Consider the following 20150-nt stretch of genomic DNA (forward strand, 5'->3'; position numbering starts at 1 on the left):
TTCACAACTGTGAGAGTCGAATCAGAGATCTCATCCGCCCCAAGACCAACGGTCTTGCCTATTGCGCCCAAAAAATACTCTGTAGAAATCAACCTTAATATTATATGTTCAAATACTGGCCCGTCATATACATTTATCCAAAAAACAATTTTGAGAATATAGCTCAAGCTCGACATTACACAAAATGTTTTTATTCAACTACCACTGTTAAGACATTTTTATTATAATAAAAAATAATGTATTTTCTTGTAAATTTATTTAAGGTCCGATTTCCTCCTCTTTCGTCAATCGATATGGGTGTCGAGCAGTGACTATTGCGGGATCATTATTGGCTGGTATATGTCTGATTGCCAGTGTTTTTGCACAGAATGTCCTTACGCTCATCATCACCATTGGGCTAGGCACTGGCATGGGCTTCGGACTGATCTATCTACCAGCAATTGTGAGTGTCACAATGTACTTTGAGAAGTACCGATCGCTGGCAACAGGAATTGCTGTTTGCGGATCTGGTCTAGGCACTTTTATATTTGCCCCTCTCACAGAATCCTTAATTGGAAATTACGGATGGCGTGGAGCGATGCTAATTATTGCAGGAATTGTTCTCAATTGTATGATCTTCGGAGCGATGTTCCGACCCCTGGAGGCACCAAAAAAGAAAAAGAGAAAAAGTATTAACTCCGATGAGGAAACACCACTCAAGATTCTTCCATCAAGCAGTAAACAGGGATTATCGATAACAGGCAATAGACTGAGACTCGTTTCGGAAAATCAATTGACCGTTTCTGAAGATACTGAGTCACCAATTCAACGGTCTGTGAGTATTGGTCAGGAGATAACACATGACACTGTTACCCGACGTGACCCAAATGGAAATGTAGAGAATGGAATTCGCCAAACTTCTAGCCAACCACTCCTTACGTCTTCCGTCGCTGATGCTTCCTTACGTGCTAGTACTCGTACGAATGGTAGTGGAACCATGTATCGGCCTGACATTCTTTATCAAGGATCTTTGCTCAATATCCCACAATATCGATCTCGTGGAGAACTAGCCATCACGGAGTCAGACCGCTACGGATCTCTGAGGCGGGAGGCCACTCCTGCTCTTCAGGACACCCCTGAAGGGTTCACAGTATGCGGATGCGTACCATGCTCCAAGGAGACCAAAGACACATTCCGTGAGATGCTCAACTTCTCTATAATGCGTGATACCGTATTTATCCTATTTGTTGTGTCCAACTTCTGTACAAGTATCGGTTTCTATGTTCCATATGTCTTTTTGGCGGCACAGGGTGAAGAACAAGGCCTAACTAAAGAGGAAACCAGCTACCTTTTAGCTATCATTGGAGTAGCCAATACTATTGCCAGGATTGTTTTAGGGTACTTTTCCGATAAATCTTGGGTCAATCGACTATTGGTGTACAACTTGTGTCTTACAATTTGCGGAATCGGTAAGCAAAGGAATTAATGTTTAAGAAAGCCTATATAAATTTAAGTTGAATCAACTAAATCAAATAAGAGTTGTAAACATTAAAACTTAGATAATACATATTTTGAGTATCAAAATAACCTAGAACAGTATATACAAACAATCTTGCATAAATCATGTAAATATTTTCACATTCCTTTTCTTCATTTCACTGATTGTTTCCTTACACAGAAATAAGCAAAACAAAAACAATTAAAATATGATAAGCTTTATTCGGTCACTTGCTGTATTCGAAATATGCATCCTTTTAATTTTGCAAGTTATGATGTAAGTGGGTTACAGTTTACATCACAGTATACTAACTTGTACTTATACTATCTTTGTATACTAACAAAATGAATATAACTAAATTAAAGATTCATCTAGCGTGTCTATATTATTTTATATATAATATATAGTTTAGGTATCAAAATATAAGGTACTAATATAAATTATATAAATTTTCTTTCACAGCAACTGCCTTATCTATCTTCTGCCTAGATTTCTTTTGGTTGAGTGTATATTCGGTAGTTTTCGGTTTTACAATTGGTGCCTACGTGGGATTAACGTCCGTGATCTTGGTAGATTTATTAGGCTTGGGGAAACTGACCAATGCATTTGGCCTTCTGTTGCTCTTCCAAGGAATTGCGTCTCTTGTAGGACCTCCACTTGCTGGTAAGCTTTTATCATATAATATTCTATATTTCACTTAGTATAGCAACAAATGAGTACATGTACAAGATAATGAAATTGGGTGAGGGTACATATCTAGAAATACCCATTGATGTGCTACTTTGTGGCATGATGTATTTATGGAAGGCAAGTGTCTGCATTGATAAGATCGAATACAGTGAGCAAATTTATCAATAGGTTATTTCTGAGTGATATGCAGAACATTTTGTATTATGAGTCGTTTAAGTGGATTTATCACAAGTATGTACGTTGTCGCGTTTCTCAATACACTGTCAAGAAACTTCAAAGAAATTTGGAATAAAACATATGCTAAACAGAGATCTTTTAATTAAAGAGAAGTTATTTGGTTTTTTTTTAGCTAAAATTTTTCATAACCTTATTAGTCATATTATAAGAAAATAAAATAAATAAATAAAAAAATAAACAAATAAATTTAAGTCTTTCGCATCTCTTGGGACTCAATTCAATTCAATTAAATTCAATTCACTCTGGAGTTTATTTCATGCCTAAAGGATACAGTTTCCTAAATACTAAAGCTATATATAACTTACAGTAAGTTTTCTGTAGTGACGTGATTTGCAATAAATCCTAGCAAAGTACCACCTAAAATAAAATATGGATACTCTGCGAAATTTTTCTTTTAAAATTTAAGAATCGATTTTTTTTCCAATTTGTGTGAATGATTAAAAACTATAAGATGTCCAAATATAGGATATTTTTGGTTTAGATTAATTATAATGTTCCAGAAATTTTGAATATGAGTGAAAAGACTTTTTTTAAGTATTGAAATGGTAATTAAATTTTTAGAGGAAAATTTATTTTATGATTAGGCAATTTCAGATAATTCAAAAATCCAGTTAAGGTCACTACATACTAAAAACAATGACGAAAGAAGTAATTAAATAGCTAAGTTAGTAAGAAACCGAATATTTGCAAAAATGAGTCTATTTTATATTATTATCCTTCTGGCAGAAACATTCACATCAGGAAATTTTCATGAAATAAAAATTCACATTCCATTCTTTTTGCATAGTCTATACCAGTCTTTCCTACTGAAATTGGATTGGACTAAATTGAATTTGTTGTGATGCTCAAAAGAAGAATAAAAATGTGAAAGAGTTTGATAGATGTATGCGAAACCTTTGGGAAAGAAATAGATGTGAAGTTTGATTTCATGAAATTTTCCTGATGTAAAAGATATACAGTATCCATAATTAACATCGAAGATGATTGCAGGTGAAATAAAAACCTCTATACATATTTTTAGTACAATTTCAAAAACAATTGGTTTCTTTTAAAAGAATTATATTGGTTTTCTACTACTATAACAGTTCATGTTTATAAAATTAAGTGAAATATAAATAAACAAAAAAAATCTTCGATTTATAAATATATAAAGTGCAAATCGAAAAGGAAATTCATACTATTTCTATTCAGAGTTATTGTATTCACCTTTTTCTTCATTTTCAGGTTGGCTCTATGATGTTACGAAATCATACACCCCTGCATTTCTCATGGCTGGAATAACGATTGCTGTTAGCGGACTTATTCTGTTTGGCATTCCACCACTCCAGCGGTACCTCAGGAACAGGCGTACTTCGTGCTTCAATGACGCACTGTAGGAAAAAATCTTCCACCAACCCACAATCCTTGCCAATTTACTGCTGTCAGTTAACACTGAGTCTTCCTCATTAGATGGTATGATAAAAGAATAGCGAAGTGGGAGGAAGAACTATAGTTTCTTATTCTTATAAGATGAGATTTCAATCACATTGCGTTTCCCTGGCATAAAATCACGAACAATTCAATTCATTTGTTACAACTAATATGATTCTTGGCAGAAGATTTATGTGCATCATGGTCCTACAATATTCAACATAATGTCTCAAATTATGCACATGAATTACGATATTATCTTCTATGTTGTATAAAGTATAATATGAGAGGTAATGGAAAGAATGAATGGGTTGAAGTTGAAAGATGTGAAGAATGTGAGAGACTTGAAACTTTAGATTTAAATCCTTTCATATACCGTCGCGCGACCAAATAACAAACACTATGTAGGATTATACGTCAATTTATTCTTGATAATAATTTTCAGTGCAACAAAGAACAGGCGTAAAAATAAATACATATCTCTTAACGTATTGTTTTTTTTTTAATAAATTTTTCAAATATTTAACACGGAATATTTAGTAACTATAGGAAATCTAGACTACAATTTAACAAGACAGATCTATCAACAATTTTGTACTGTTTCACGTCCATTACACATAAAAGAAGAAAATTCGACATGTAATTGTACATCTTACTTCGATTGAATGTAAAAATTGTATATAATAAACTATTAGATAATGTCAAATCTAATTAAGTTTTTACTAATACTATCAAGAAGACTCGTGTCAAAATGCTATTTTCGACTGAGTTTGTGTTCCAAAGTTTCAAATAAGCAAAAGTTGGTCTTCCTGGCGACAAAAGAGGGAAAGGTTGCCCAAGGAGTTTGCAGGTAAAGTAGTTGAATTGAATTCAATGATGATTCCCATTGAATATCGATTTCTCCTTGTTTTCCCGGTATTCTTGGGCACCATCGATTTGTTGCATGAGTTGGCGAAGTTCCGGTGGTGAACCCACACTCCATTTCAACATTGACCAACTTCTATCGAGGAGCTTGCGATTCAAAACTCGATAGTTTATTTCCTGGTCCTACAAATATTTTCACAAGAGAAAGAGAGAAGTTGCAAAACCCTAAATTAATTTCTCCAATCGACACACTCAACACATACAGAGTTGGTTTGATACCCAAAGGGAATTCCACAAAATCGGAGATAAGGCTTTAGCAATAGCTATATATGAGATATATATCTATATATATATATATATATACAATATTTTGACACTCGAAATTTGAAATATTAATTTAGGCAGTAGCCAGTCTTGAAATTCTTATCTCTCAATCAGTATTACAGACACATAAGTCCATATTCAATACTTTCAGTATAGAGAATAAATTTCATTATAAAAATTGTTTTATATATATCAAAATTTCAAGAGCTTTTTCTAATAAATTAAGCAGACATATTTGGAATATTTCGGAATATTCCACTCTCTCTATTCATTTTTAAATTGTTATTTGAATTTTTTTTAAAAGAAAAGCTGACTTTCGTACTCTTATTTCACTAAAGGCATTATAAGCTTTTGTAACCATATATACGATTTACTTCAATAGTCCCAAAAGAAACAAATTTCTTTGGGCCCCAGTAAGCTTCTGTAATAAAAACCAACCAAAGATTAGACTTTACAAAGAATATCTCTAACAAAGTTTTATTTAAAAATATATATATATATATATGTATATAAAGGTTTCTATCGAAAGAAGAAAGTGAGGCACTTTTGAATTAGGGCAGCTTTGAAATTGGGCTTTTTTCTCCTCGTCCTTATTATAATTCAGCAAGCAAATTGGAAAGCTAAATGATAAGGCTCAATTCCATTAAAAAAGTGTGTGATTATGTGAGAATCACACTTAACCCTTTAAGGACGATTGGGTCACCGGTGACCCAAAAATAAAATTTTTCCTACAGCTATATAAAGTTGTGTTTTGCTCTACAAAGCCAGAAAAAAAATATTTTTTCTGAACCTCAATTTTTGACCCTCTCGTTCTTAAAGGGTTAATAGGACAAAAAAGCCCAATTTCAAAGCTGCCCCACTTGAAAGATGCTCCACTTCACCCTATATATACTAATTTCCGACATTCTAGTTATTATTATGATATACATAACTTAATTATAATATTAATCACACATTGTCTTGTAAAATTGAGAAATTTTTAACTCCAAGAGGCAAAAAAATTAAGAGGGATAGTAAAATACTTGATCTTTCGACTTCATAGTATATATATCTCATTTATAATAGCTATATATAATAAATTTGTGGTGACATAAAAACATTTTGAAAAAAAATATGTTTCTCCGTATACTGCAGTCTGTATCTTAATGATTTTATAATTTTCAGAAAATATTGTTTACTAAAAAGTCTTGGATTGCATGTTGATTTAATTTTATGTTTGCTATTCTTTAATTTGAAATTGTTGGTCTTTGTCATAAATTAGAAAATTTCAACAGTTTACAAGGAAAGTAATAAAAGTATTAATATTCATTTCAAATAAAAACTAACTTTTTTAATATTTTTACATTGCCCAACCACACGTTTCGATCGGTGTTTCTCTTCTATTTTATTTCAGAGATAGAGTCTAAATAGTGAGAAATATCAAATTCAGAACAGTCTAACTCCTTCAAAGTTTTATCCTCCATATAAATTTAAAAAGCATAAAGATTTTAGAGAGAAGATTTCAAAAACGTCTCTGATTTTTTTCTTTTTATTTTATTTTATTATATTTTATTTTTTTCATAGAAATTACTTCAAGGGATTTAAAGCACCGTTTTTCAAAAAAAAAATTAAAACAATGTAATTTGGTTATAGTAAAATCTCCTAAATTCAAACGTATGGAGCTTGGACGGTGTGAATATTTCTCATTTCTCAAATTCGAAACAAACTTTCAAAAATAACGTAATTTATGTACGATTAAATTGTACCTTAAACCAAATGTGCGTACTTTCTCATAATTTCAACAGTTTACAAGGAAAGTAATAAAAGTATTAATATATAATATATATAAAATAAAAGCTCTGTAACATGTTACAACTCATTCCACCTTCTAAATTTTGATTTTGTTATTTAGTTAGTTTTTCATTCTTATGTGAATAAAATCTCTGAATTCGTGAAATCTTACATGAAATTGTTAACAATAAGAAATTTTTGGTTTGAAATTGTTAATACGGCAAATATCTTATTATTGTCAAAGAATTAAACAATAATTTTATTAGTTTCTCACATGTATTAAATTGTTTATTAAGATTTTTGGATTAAGCCTATGATTTCAATGTAAGGAATTTTGAGCCATCATTAATTTGGAAGTGAATAATATACGACACAAACAAAAAGAAAAATTATGCTATCAAATTATATAAAGGGAAAGCATAAGAATTCTAGATTATATTAATATAACATAGAAAAGAATTTTTTTCTAAATTTCGACTTGTCAAAATATAAGCCGAATAAGTTAATTTTTTGGAAAATTCGTTTTTTTCACTTTTCGGGTACTCCTTGACACCCTCCATATACCCTGTAAATTTTAAACCGGAAAGTTAATCATTCCCAAAGTTATATAGGAAGGAGTTTCAAATCTAAAACATCCTATACTCAGCAAGTAAAATCTCAGTTTATAATTTCTCTCCTGTGAAATTGGCATTCGCGACTCAGTAGTTTTATATTCTGAGCCATCGATTTATTGGAGCTTTTTAACCCTTTAAGGACGATTGGAACATCGGTGTCCCATAAAGAAAATAATTTTCCCTGACTACCTAAAGTTATTTTCCCTTATGTCTGTACATAATTGTAAAGTAGAAAGTTGAAGGAATCTAGAATTTTTTGCAAGTCTCCAGCTATTTGCTATGTAGTAAATATTTAAGCTCAAAAATGTCGATTTTTAAATTCTCAAATTCATAATTGATTTTATTTATTTTTTATAGTTCCAATTTTTTTTAAGCAAAACCCTTTTGGCAATAAAACTACAATACTCATACGTAATATTTTTCATTAAAGCAAAAAAATATAATTCATTGGTATTGTCAGAAAAACTACTTAAATTTTTGGCTATTTTTGTCCCTATCGTTCATAAAAGCACAAAATACACCGAATCAGACTCTATTGGATTTTCCAAGGTTAGAAGATGTAAGACTTATCATTAATTATGTTTCTCAGTTTAATTTTTATTGTTGATTTTCAGTAATAAGTGTCTCGTCGTTAAAGTGTTAAAGAACTTAGTTCTTTAAAAAAAGTAAATGATAAGCGATCATAAAAATGACCTTTCAATCATTCAATAATCAATAAATTTATTTTAGGTTACATTTTTAATTTAAAAGAATAGTATCTAATGGTGTCTACATACTATCAGCAATTTTTGTCAAAAATTGCCTTTTTCATAAAATTCTGAGGTTTCTGCCTACAAAGATAGGGGAAATTTTCTTTAAACAGGCATTTTTTAAAGAAATTTCTACTATTGTGTAGTCGCCATAAAAAGAAAGATCAAAAACAGAAAAGCAACAGAAAATTAAAAATAGTAAGCAAAAAATAATATTGGTCAAAAAATTTATCTTATTCAGCAAATTATTAAATTTTGTTCAATAAATTCTAAACCTTCATAAAAAGCATCGAATATTATTACAAATAAAATAAATAAAATTCATATTTTACTGTTCATATTTAATTATTTTCACAGCTATTTGTTGAATTTCATGAATTTTCAAATGAAAATTCAGTGTTATTCGATAATAATATATCGATCTCTCTCTAATTTGAGCCTATGAATATTCAAAAAAATTATCAACTTACAATTTAAGAATTTATGGGTTAATTAAATAAAATATTCTATTATCGTGTTGAATTTATCAATGATCTAGTACAAATATAAAATAATACCCATTTCTATCAAAATTTCTCATTTTCATTGATTTTTTTTCGGACCTCTATAGTGTCAACAAACCCAAAAGAGTCAACAGGCCTGGAACTAATTAGTTTACTCTATCGAGATCCTATTCTGTCTGTATATTTCCTTTTCATTTTATACGAATTTAATGTTGCAAATATATTTAGAAAGTAGCACAGAACTATGGTTTTCAATTATCCACAATACGACTTCTTTAACAAAACCCCATATATGACATTTGCAGCCGTTCGAATTTGAGAAATTGAGATTAGAGAGACTGTACTGTGCTTTAAAACAAAAAATCTAGATTTAGAGATCAAAAGGTAATGTATAGAATTTTTTTGCCCTTAAGCTGTAGATGAAAATTATGCGTAAGAGTTTCAGTTATGTCACTCAGTTTCCATAACTTTGTCAAAAGTTCTACGGAAATCCCAACTCTGTTTATACCCAAATGAATATGTAAAATATTTATTTACGCATTTGAACACAATAAACACACTGTACATCATAGTGAAACACAAGTCAGACTCAATTGATTTTATTGGTTTATATATTGCAATGATTCCTTATGAACCATTCATCAAAGGTAAAAGGCAAATATTGAAAGATTTTCTAGTGAGAAAAAAAATAATAGTGAGAAATACAGAAAGCTTTAACAATATTAAGCTTATTTTGCATAATATTTAAATATATATTAAGTAAATTGCAACAATTGCTCCTCGTGCAATTTTACATATTTTTTGTGTATTAACCAAATCACATTTAAAAATTATTATATAGATTATATATATTAATTATAAGAATTATTTATAAATTAATATAAATTTTCAATAAAGCATACGGTTTTCATCACGGCAAATGCCTGTGCAACAGCTTTTAATTGAATTAAATAAATTTAGAATGCACATAACAAAGCACTTTAACATTGATGACAGTAATTGTGGCCAGAAACGAATGAGTAATTGCATCAAGACTAATAAAATGATTCGCTTGCAACTTTCTGGTAATTTGAGAACATTAGTAAATAAGAGGAAGGTAAAGGAAAATCAAACCTCATCCTCCTGACGCTGCAATTTGACTAATTGTTCACGACACTTGTAAAGCTCAAAGTAGATGAGAGCTTTTATTGTACACTCGCCAGCGCCCATTTGCTCAAGCAATCCCATCAGCTCCAGGCAAAACTTCTCTTTGACCTGGAAGTCCTCCAATGTATAATCTGTTTGGCAAACACAAATACAATTACAGCCAGTGTTGAGTAAATGTATTGAATTGAAAAACTCAATTTGTTATAAAAACGTAACCAATTTAGATTTTTTTTTCTTTGAAAAGAGTAGATATATTTAAAAATTGATTAAAATTGATATATTTTGATTTGCAAAACCAAAATCAAACAAATTAAGAACTAAAATATGAACAAAATGGCCCTAAATTTGTTAAGTATATTAGTTACACTAGCAAATCCGGTAGTGTTTAAAAAGCATGCAATAAGGGTAGGTATCTCATATAGAATTTACTTTCAAACCACAAAATTCATAAAATATATGGGAATTTCCATTTATTTCAAGAATACCAGTGGATTTACCAGTAATTGGGCCTTTCTTTTTCAATAAATTATGTATTCAATTTTTAAGAGCGCAAGATGACATGTAATTCTTAACCATCTCACCAATTATAATAGTCACCATCTCACGTCCTCATTAGCCCCAAACTCTGCCAAAATGCGTTTCGCCTTTTCCCGATCACGAAACTAAAAAATTTTATTGTCCGTCCGGGCCTCTCATTCAAGCTAAATGAGATATCTTTAAGATAAGTTTTCGGCAAAGGCTATTGGGTAAAAATTGCAATTAGTTGCATTGACCCCCCAATCCCACCCCCACCCTTCCGCCATTTTGAAAAAAACTTTCATTGCTCAAATTTAAATATGTTGTAATATAATTAAATTTAATAAATAAATATAAATAAAAGGGACAGATAATCCTAACCGGCTTATGTAGGTGAGATTCTTAACGTGAGCTAACTCGGAGTGCATGCAAATTCGATTTAGAACTGAAGTTGGGAGACGCCATTCAGTTATCTTGAATCAAATTCGTGAAATTATACAAATTTTGTATTTAAACCAAAATATCAAGGATTTGGATGAACTGACAGAAAAGTGTTATATGGGTGAAATGTAGACCAGAATGTTCTCTATAATTTTGCCGTAGAACTTGAACTCATCGATTACTCAGAAGCCAAGATAAGCGAGGTTTTTTGTTTCTTAACTCGTTTTCATCCAGAGTTTCCCAAGTGTTCATTTGTTGAACTTCAACTATATCAAAGAATTGTTGTATTCTGTGGGACTTTCCATTTAAAACCATATTTTAAGTGTCTTGGTGGAGTAGAGAGAGTCAAATTGGCATCTGAGTGATTTCAAAGCGTTATTATGGGAAAAATCAATTTTTTCACACTTAAACGGCAAAATCGGAGTGATAGCGTAGTCTGAGCGGAAAATGATGTATGGACGAAATGTAGAGACAAATGTCCTCTACAATTATGTCGAAGTAATCATCAAAATCGGTTCAGCGACAGTCGAGATAATTGAGGTTATGTGATATTGAAATTCGTTTTTTGACTGTGGCGCCCCTGGTGTTGGTCCCACGAAGTTCAAATGTTCTAGAAAGTTGTAGAATTTGGTGAGATCTTTCGTTTAAGCCCTCACTCATCAAAATCGGTCACACAGAACCGGAGATCTGATTTTTTGAATTTCGTGAACTTTGACCCCTCATATCTCCGGTTCTATTGAAACCACAGCGCGCATACGCACCATTTTGGAAACGTCCTAGACTGGACTACAACATACTAAAATTTCATTAACTTGCACAATGCCGTTTTTGAGAAAAGTGACTTTGAATTTCGATGAATTTTGACGCTATCACAGCGCCACCTGTGGTGACTTTTTGAACTTCCATCTGAAAGTGCTCATCGAGACGAAACCAAAAAGGTAAAATTTATGTCGCTATGTTAATTAGAACCGGAGATAGAGGCCGGTCAATGTTCGAACTTTGACCCCTTATAGCTCGGGTCAGGGGTTATGGATCGACTTAAGGTTTTTTTTTTTTTTGATAGGTATAATCAACGGCTACAACATACTAAAATTTCAGCCCGATTGCATAAGGAATTTTTGAGTTATTTAACTTTTAAGATTTAAAAATTTTATTTTTAATAATAGCGCCCCTAGCGGTGGTTTTATGAACTTGCGATGTTAGAAGAGGAAGTGGCATTTCACGAGAGCTTTCCAAAACGCTCTGAGTTTTTAAATTCTGATAATTAGAACCGGAGTTATGGCCATTTTAAGAAAATTTTTTTGGACCCTTATAGCTCGGGTCAGGGGGGTCGGGGACCTTAAGTTTGGTATTGATGGAAAGCTCTAAGGCCCAGCTATAACATACTATAATTTGAGCCCGCTCGATGCCATAGGGCCGGAGCTATTGAGAAAACAAAAAAAGGGGGTCTTCAAAATGGCGGAAGGAGGGGTGGGGGTGGGGGGTCAATGCACCAAGTTGCAATTTTCACCCGATATATAACCTTTGCCGAAAACCGCAAGTCGATATCTTTTTTAGTTTAGGAGCTATTAAGCTCCAAAGAGCGGCCGGCCGGGAACGTAACTTAGCCCCCCATATATTCGTGATCAGGAAGTGGTGAAACACATTTTGGCCAAGTTTGAGCGCGATCGGTGGACATGAAATTTTGTTAGGATTATAGTAGGTGAGATTGTTAAGAATCTCACCTAATAAATCGATGGTGCCATTCCATACTATATTCTATCTCAGAAAGACAACATTTCAGGAGAGCCATTTGAAGTTGGCGATTTCCTATACTGCCCATGTAATTTTTTTTCGAAAAAATTGATTATCTCGTTACCCGAACGTCGTATGACCACCGAATTTTCACCAGTTATAGATCTCGCTCCCAGGAACAACATATCTCTCAGAGTAATATAATTCTAAGTCGACGTAGAATAGTATGGAATGGAGCCGTCGAAATTAAATAAATAGTTGTGTGTAAAAACAGCATGTTTTTATATATTAATTTCTCATCGCAAAATTTTATTTATTTGACAATCATGCGTGACACTGCCTCACCCTCAAATATTTGTTTAACAAAATTAAAGTAAATTAAATAACTTCTAAGTACGTCAAAATGTTCCATTTCCACTAAAATTTCTCACAATATAAATATAAAGGGCATTATCGACAATAAGTTGTAAGAAAACTATAATTGCAAAATTTAATTAAAATAAGTCAAATGAAAGGGTAACTAATATACCATTTTGTTTAAGACCGACGAAAATCATTAGAAATGCATGAATTTCGTAAATTCAAAATCTCATAAAATTTGTCATTCCACTACGTAATCTACTACACTATGTTTTGTTTACGAGTAGTTAAATCAGTAAATCCAATACCTAAATATGGGGTTTCAAGTAAACTACCTATTCCGCACTCTGAAAAAGGGTTTGTAACGCAGTTTCCTTTCTCAGCAACGAAAGCTCTGGGTTTTTATTATCGATTATTGCTTCGGGATTATTGCTTTTTGTTTTGACAAACTTTTGACGAATAACGTTACACTATAATTTTCCTATGATGATTCATATGAATTTTAAAAATTTTAAAATAGCTTTCGTTATTCTAGAGGAGCAAGACCACATTTATATTTTATTTTACACAATTTGGATAAAACACTAAACTTGCTAAATGTACAGGGGAAATTATTATTGAATATAATAGAATTTCACCATATTTTTCATCGTTTCCCACATTCCAGATGATGAACAATTTCAGTTCGACTATAAACTGGTTGGTCCCTGGCATGATGTTATTGATACATGTCTTGAGAAAGTCCAATACAAGCCTGGGATTGCCCTTACGGAGTTTCGTAATAATAAGGGCTGAGAGAACATCTTGCACTCGAGACACCTTTTTGCAGTCCAATTGTGTGCTACAGATGTCACAGGCCCATGGAGATCCAAGTTCTAATGGTTTCAATGGCAGAAGACGGCCTTGACAGGGATCTTTCGGGCACCGCAATGCTGACAAGTAAGTACCACCCTCCTAAGGAAGGAAATCAGCAAATTTCAGTTTGGACACACGGTGTCTGAAAAGGGCAAATGAACAATTAATGAGTCGACTATTCGGCAAATGTTCTTCATATCCTATGAGCAACGTTGAAACCCCTGTAACAACTTAAAAAAATGGAATGAAATGTAAATATCTTGAAATATTTATATGTTTGATGTGTGAAAATTTAGCCTTGCTCATTAAGTGTTATCTTTTAAAATAACTTCAAAACTATTATTCTGAATAAAAGTGGCATACCGAAAATTTCATATATACGTGAAAACAATATTTACAATATAAATAAACCTTAACTGCAATACAAGTTAAACGTTTTTTTATAAGACATTTAGATTTGTAAGTTCAAGTTTCAGTTTCATTGTGTCAATGCACATGCATAATTCTAGTGCTAATCATACTGAAACAAAGTGAATGTGAATCACACTGAATTTTCATAACTTTTATCTAATTTTAGACCATGCTATTGTATTCTCATATAGTTTTTTGGCGGAAGGGATTTTATCGCTAATGGTGTCTACACACTAAATTCGTCAAATTCGTGAAAAATTGCCTTTTTTAAAATTCTGACATTTCTGCTTAAAAGGATAGGGAAAATTTTCTTTAAAAAGGCATTTTTTAACGAAATTGCTCATAGTGTGTAGAGGCGAGAGGTCTTAAAGGAAAATCGGGCAGTTTCAAATATAAATTCTAAATTGGTTATTGAGGTAGTTCTATAAAACATTACATAAAACAAAAAAATAGTAGTGTAAGATGGAGCAGTTCGGGCATCTATAATTTTGAAAATTTTTTGAGATTAAATTAATGAGAAATGTGCTGCATAATTACAATAGCCTATACCCTAGAAAAACTAGCTGGATTTAGATTGAATATAATACATTTGGCAAATAAAAAGAAACTTCGACTCGTTAAAACTACTACCAGCCTATATTCGGTGACTTACAATTGGGTTTAGGTTTAGTAAGAATAGTAGGTTTAATTCTTGAACTATATTGGTAACTGATGGAGGAAATGATTTCATCTGAGTGGAAAAATTTCCTGAAAGTTTTTCAATTCGGAGTAATTTTAGGCAAAAAGAGGTGGAAAAGCATCCCACGCTTTGCGAAATGCTCGAACTCGTGACTTCAATGCTATCTGAACTATTGCATAGTTTACTGTTTACCGGTTTCAAATTATTCATAAATCTGCCAAAAGGTCACCTAAATTAGATGAGTAGTAATACAATTGATTTTCAGATAAAAATTAGTTATCGGTTCTGAACCAATTGGAAGCGGTACAGACTTGTCAAAATTTCCAGGACCTTTCCAACGAGTTCAAATATGAGATCATTCGGTTGAGAACTACAATTTCTAGAGCCTTTTTGGCTTTTGACCCTGAAAAACCGTTATTAGAAGTTGTTCAACGGTATTTTCTTATATGGACGAATTATTCGCCTGGGTATCCTATAAAACATATCAAAAAACAAAAAAAAAATGCAAGAGACATTTTCGAGCAATCTAAAAAAAAATAAAGTTTTGGAGGGGAATGGTAGAGGTGAGGTATAATTAATGGACATGCAATCGGTCCTTGGGTCGGCTTATGGGAGGTCTCCAGTAATTTAAGCTCCAGTAATAAAAGCTTTATTTATTGAATTTTAAGTTATATAGGGGAAAGTGACCATGCTTGATACTGTAAAATGATGTCCAAAGTTTGTGATTATTTTCTGATTAACACACAAACCGAAGCGATTCTTCCACTATGACAAAAAAATGTCTCACTTATTAGGTTCATAATCCAACCTCAAATAGTTCCTGGAAATCCTTAGATTTTCCTCAAGAAGAAAATGGAAATTCAGTAGCGATTTTTATACAAGTTGGGTCCGGGGCCTTCCTGTATAATAATTGATTCGACAATTCGGAGGCTCATTTTCACTGCAAAAATTTCACCGAATACAAAAAAATTGCACATCAATATTTAGACGGAACTCTAATCTATCTGCTTAAATCGTTTGTACGACTGGTTATTAGTTTTAAAATCACTTTTATGTAATTTTTCTAAGCCGTGTTTTTATGACATTAGGGCACTAGCGAAAACCACTTTTTCACTTTGAGTGAATGAAAATGTCATTCTGCAACCTTAAAATTCAGGCAACAGGGTTGGAGGCTATGTCAATTGTCGATAAAATTGGCGGATTGCAATATGTGTAATTATGAAATAATCACATCTAATGATATAGTTGCCACATTAAAATTATCATTCATGGACCCTTCTTAGAATATAGGATGGACACAAGTAGAATTTATGAATTTGTTACCACCCACAAAAACAGTGTCCACCAAGTAAAAATATTTTTACATAAATATTAGTACTGATGACCCCTCTATGTGCCTATGATAGTAGTTTTCGTGAACAGCGACATTAATTAAGAAATACATATGAAATATCATGTATCGAAATTACAGTTTTGGGCCTATTTTTGATTTTTACTTCCTGAAACTAGGAAAAAAGGGCAAGGATCCTAATTCTTTTAGGAAATGTGAGGCTTAACACCAGCTATTGAAATATATTGCGATGAGTCATAACTATTGATTAACATAGGAAAAAAATAGTTATTATCAAGCTTGGATCGTATCAAGCATGGTCACTTTCCCCTAGTTATTCTTTTGTTAGCAAATAATAATATTCCAGGCCATTTCTCCCATAAGAATGACCTAAGGTTGAACTGCCCAGCACAGCCCTCACCTGATGTTCATTAACTATGCAATTACATAAAATACAAAATAGATATACGTCTTGTACTGTTTTTCAGATAAATTATATTTAGTTTTTTTTATTTTCTTCGTACAATTTACGAAAGGTATTGTTTGAAAACAAAATCCAAAAAAAAAACAGCTTATACAGCTCGTGCAGCACTGATAAATTTTCCGAAAAGTTCTTAATTTTAATGAGTAAAACTTATTTAAATCAATGCCTAATTTAAACAGTGTAATGAACTTCTAAAACCACATACTTTTAGTAAATGCCATCCATTGAAAAAAAAAGCACGAAAAAAGTTCAGGCACAGTAAGAATGTGTTTCCATGCCAAACTAATGCCACGTCGTGAGTCTTCCTCAGATAATGTGCATTGCTCTTATGTGTTAAGAAATTGTGTTATGTATCAATGAATGAGTTTGAAAATAGACATGAGTAATGGCCGAGATGACACTTAAGTGCCAAAGCTAAATTTTCTCGCCGTAGCAGTGTTCGTTACTGTTGGGTCAATGCAGCGCGAGCAGTTGCACATGAAGTCCTTCGTGGCCATCAAGTGAACTCTGCGGGAGTAAGTACCCCAGAAGATTTGGATGTACGATGTAAAGATCTCTTCGCCACACATGATTTGCTTGGTAGCCTGAACACGCATAACGTGGTTTGCATCAAAACAGTACCTTACGTTGGGGATACACTGATGATTCATCATGCAGGCCAAAGGATAGAGCCCTAGGCACGTGTTATGCAGGGGGGTGTTTGAAAAGAAAAACAGAGGGAAAGAAATAAAATAATACGTCAGGAAATAAATGTTCACATAACGATGTCACCTCTACCCGAACCTCTGAGGCTCTTCCTGTCCTCATACTCAGACACTAATTTAGTCTCGAAGGCATTAGTGTTCAGTACAGCTGATGTATTGAAAAGCTGTTTCAGAACTTCCGGTTGATTGTGCGGAAATTTACCAAATTCTGCCACGGCTCGGTTAATTTCTGTCTCTGTCTGGTGACAATGGTTGGCCTGCATAAAAACTTAATTTCTTATCTATCATAAATTAAATTAATACCATAAAATTGCTAGCCTTAAAGAGTTAATTTTAAACAGTATTATAAGTTTGAAACGGAAAATAGGAAACTGAAGATGCCATCAATTTCCTTCCTCCACGAAAGTGATCTGTCTGAGGCAATTGATATTTAATTACTAAAGTACGGTTCAATTTCTTTAACAAGAAAAGCACAAGCGACTTTAAGAACCCGCCTGGGAATAGGGAAAACTCGTGACACAGCGGCAATAGTAAAAATGGGGTAATTGCAAGCACCGATTTGTATGTCTACACTACTTGCACTTATATGTCGACCATTTCTTAAAAAGTAGACAAAGATCCCTCAACTATCTATGAATTCATATAGGTCTCGCTAACATTAAAACAGTCAAAATGTTTATAAATGCCCCATGTTTACCATCTACCTCAGTTTCCCCTAGATCTTTGTACATGTTATGTAAGAAAATGATAAGGATTAGTGGATATACATCTATGATTGGATTAACTATTATTGTCGAACAGGTCACCCACATTATGAATTTTTGAGATACAAGACCCATCATTTAACTCACTACTAAACACTCAATAAATTTAATATTTATTAAAAACAATTTGTATAGGATATATAAAATAGAGAGAAAATACGTAGATGAAATTTACATTTCCAATCGCGAGTCAAATATGCGTTTTTTAGTTTCTCTGATGATATTTTCCTCAATTGCAATTGAATTATATTATATTAGCGTTTATTAAAGCCTTCTAAAGTCAAAAGAAAAAAGTGCATTTGATAAAGTCACTACGTGCCTAACGAAGGTATTTTCCAACATTTTTTGCGGTTTAATCCTCAGTCTTGTAAATTACAAATGATGTTAAAGTCAAAAACTCAACTAAAACACGAAAATTATTTAATAATATTTAATAAAATGCAAGTTATATGGTTTTTATCATTAATCTGCATTTCCCTATATAAGGATAGACGTTTAAATTTCGCAAATAAAATTGTATAAGGTACTAATAAATCCTGACACGAGTACTTAAAGTGCAAATTGATATTCATTCGACGCTACATTGGCACAAAATTAAAATTTTCCCAAAAATATTTTAACCATAACTGTTATATCATTAATTGATCAGCAACCTGTCCTCTATTTTGGACTTAAATACAAAAATAAAAGGAGCGTGAAATATTGTAGGACAGTTTATTTATAAAATCAAATTATATTCTAATAGGGGAAAGTGGGGCACCTTTAAATTGGGGTACCTTTAGAATTGGACTTTTTGTTTTTGTCCTACTTTTAAAACGAATTGGGGTTTATTTTAATGTAATTTACCTTCACAATTAGTTTGTGGAGCTAAATATATATCATAGTATTATGCAGTTTCATTTAAAAATTGGAGAAAAATGACCAATTTTATAATGCTCCAATTAAAAGATGTCTACCTTCTTAAAATTTTGTAAAAAAAAATTATTTCCCTTAGATGCAAATCTCTTTGCAGTAAAATTAACTGCAAATCTGAGATGTTTAAGGTATGTGTAAATTGCGGAATTAATTAATAAAATTAATTCAACAAACTGGCCTCTCTTATTCTATCTGAATAAGAGTGCCTTTGACCTTTTAACACTTATTAAACACATTTCGGTGGAAATAAATTCAATTCTGACATTTAAGAAATTAATATGAGTCGTTTACGTGCCTGAAGGCTGTTGAGAAGAGCAAGCGGTTCAGGTGGTAGTAGGAGACTACGCACCGACGTGAGGGCTCTCAAGATGTTATCAGACACGACTTTTGTCTTTAGTGGTTCCCACGATCTCAATAATTCACACTCAGGATTGTGACTTTCATTAGAGGCACAAGTAGCATTTGTGATGCACACAGGAAGACCACAACCTTTTGGGCACACTTCACTCCGATCCACATGATCATGACACACGACACACGTGACATTTTCGTCGCGACCGGCACGTGGGCCCACGATGATGGGACGATCCTCAAAAATGACCTCATCAGTTTGGATATCACGTGTGGCAAAAACGCCCCTACCTCCAAAACCAGACTTCCCGAGGGACCAAGGGTAATCGTCGGAGTGAAGGGTGCCCAAATGACGTATAAGAGCCACCCTTAGATCGCCATAATTACTTCCCATCGTACTTAAGATCACCTTTTTTCAGCGAGTCACGCGCAATTGATTTAGCTGAATGAATTGGACGATAGTGAGATTTACGACGGGTCCGAGTGAAGCAACGTCTAAGACTGATGTGAGGCACAAAGTTATTCCTTGGTTGGTGCGAGAGCCAAGAAAAAAATACCTTCAACGTCATCATCGCACAATTTTGCATAATTTCCCTCATACACACTCAACAAACACATTTCTCTATCGGCGTCACGGCACCTTCACCACAAAATCCACCTTTTTGTGGCGATTCTTCTATATACTATAACCCCTGCGGATATTTAAAACTGCATAATATTATGCTAATTGATCCTGCCTAGGTATTCCAAAATGCTGATTCGATGGTGGAATTTTTAACGATACTAGAACACTAAAGGCGACATGAATAAGTACATATGCAT

At 32.7% G+C, this 20150-nt stretch overlaps 3 protein-coding genes across 7 annotated transcripts in view; 1 reads left to right on the plus strand and 2 right to left on the minus strand.

Annotated features, from left to right (window-relative positions):
• The window catches only part of LOC129807613 (monocarboxylate transporter 12), a 37604-nt gene extending 33079 nt beyond the window's left edge, over positions 1-4525 (plus strand). For all 4 annotated transcript variants that reach the window (XM_055856994.1, XM_055856997.1, XM_055856995.1 and 1 more), the window contains 3 exons: positions 264-1448; positions 1940-2140; positions 3629-4525. In XM_055856994.1, the coding sequence (XP_055712969.1) occupies positions 264-1448; positions 1940-2140; positions 3629-3780 (1538 nt within the window). In that variant the 3' untranslated portion in view covers positions 3781-4525. The remainder of the gene's footprint in view (positions 1-263; positions 1449-1939; positions 2141-3628) is intronic.
• The window catches only part of LOC129807616 (protein pelota), a 232813-nt gene that overhangs the window by 180604 nt on the left and 32059 nt on the right, over positions 1-20150 (minus strand). The window lies entirely within an intron of this gene.
• Positions 4220-19844, minus strand: LOC129807614 (SET domain-containing protein SmydA-8). Of its 2 annotated transcripts, none has more exons than XM_055856999.1 (6): positions 19273-19844; positions 17378-17555; positions 17041-17267; positions 13474-13789; positions 9752-9915; positions 4220-4861 (listed from the first exon to the last, which is right to left on the minus strand). In XM_055856999.1, the coding sequence occupies exons 1-6, from the start codon at positions 19720-19722 to the stop codon at positions 4685-4687; spliced, it is 1512 nt and encodes a 503-aa protein (XP_055712974.1). In that variant the 5' UTR covers positions 19723-19844; the 3' UTR covers positions 4220-4684. The 2 variants fall into 2 exon arrangements, with proteins under 2 accessions (XP_055712974.1, XP_055712973.1); XM_055856998.1 differs by having other exon boundaries at positions 17366-17555.

The sequence above is a fragment of the Phlebotomus papatasi genome, chromosome 3, assembly GCF_024763615.1.
Source record: "Phlebotomus papatasi isolate M1 chromosome 3, Ppap_2.1, whole genome shotgun sequence".
NCBI classification, from domain to species: domain Eukaryota; kingdom Metazoa; phylum Arthropoda; class Insecta; order Diptera; family Psychodidae; genus Phlebotomus; species Phlebotomus papatasi.

What these genes read in the sequence shown, in the direction of transcription:
- LOC129807614 (XM_055856998.1), bottom strand. Translation starts at nt 19,722, where the DNA reads ATGGGAAGTAATTATGGCGATCTAAGGGTGGCTCTTATACGTCATTTG. An exon ending in CCTCAGAGGTTCGGGTAGAG is followed by an intron (nt 17,268 to 17,365) that starts GTGACATCGTTA and finishes ACACGTGCCTAG; the next exon opens with GGCTCTATCCTTTGGCCTGC. An exon ending in TGCAGCGTCAGGAGGATGAG is followed by an intron (nt 4,862 to 9,751) that starts GTTTGATTTTCC and finishes AAATATTTGTAG; the next exon opens with GACCAGGAAATAAACTATCG.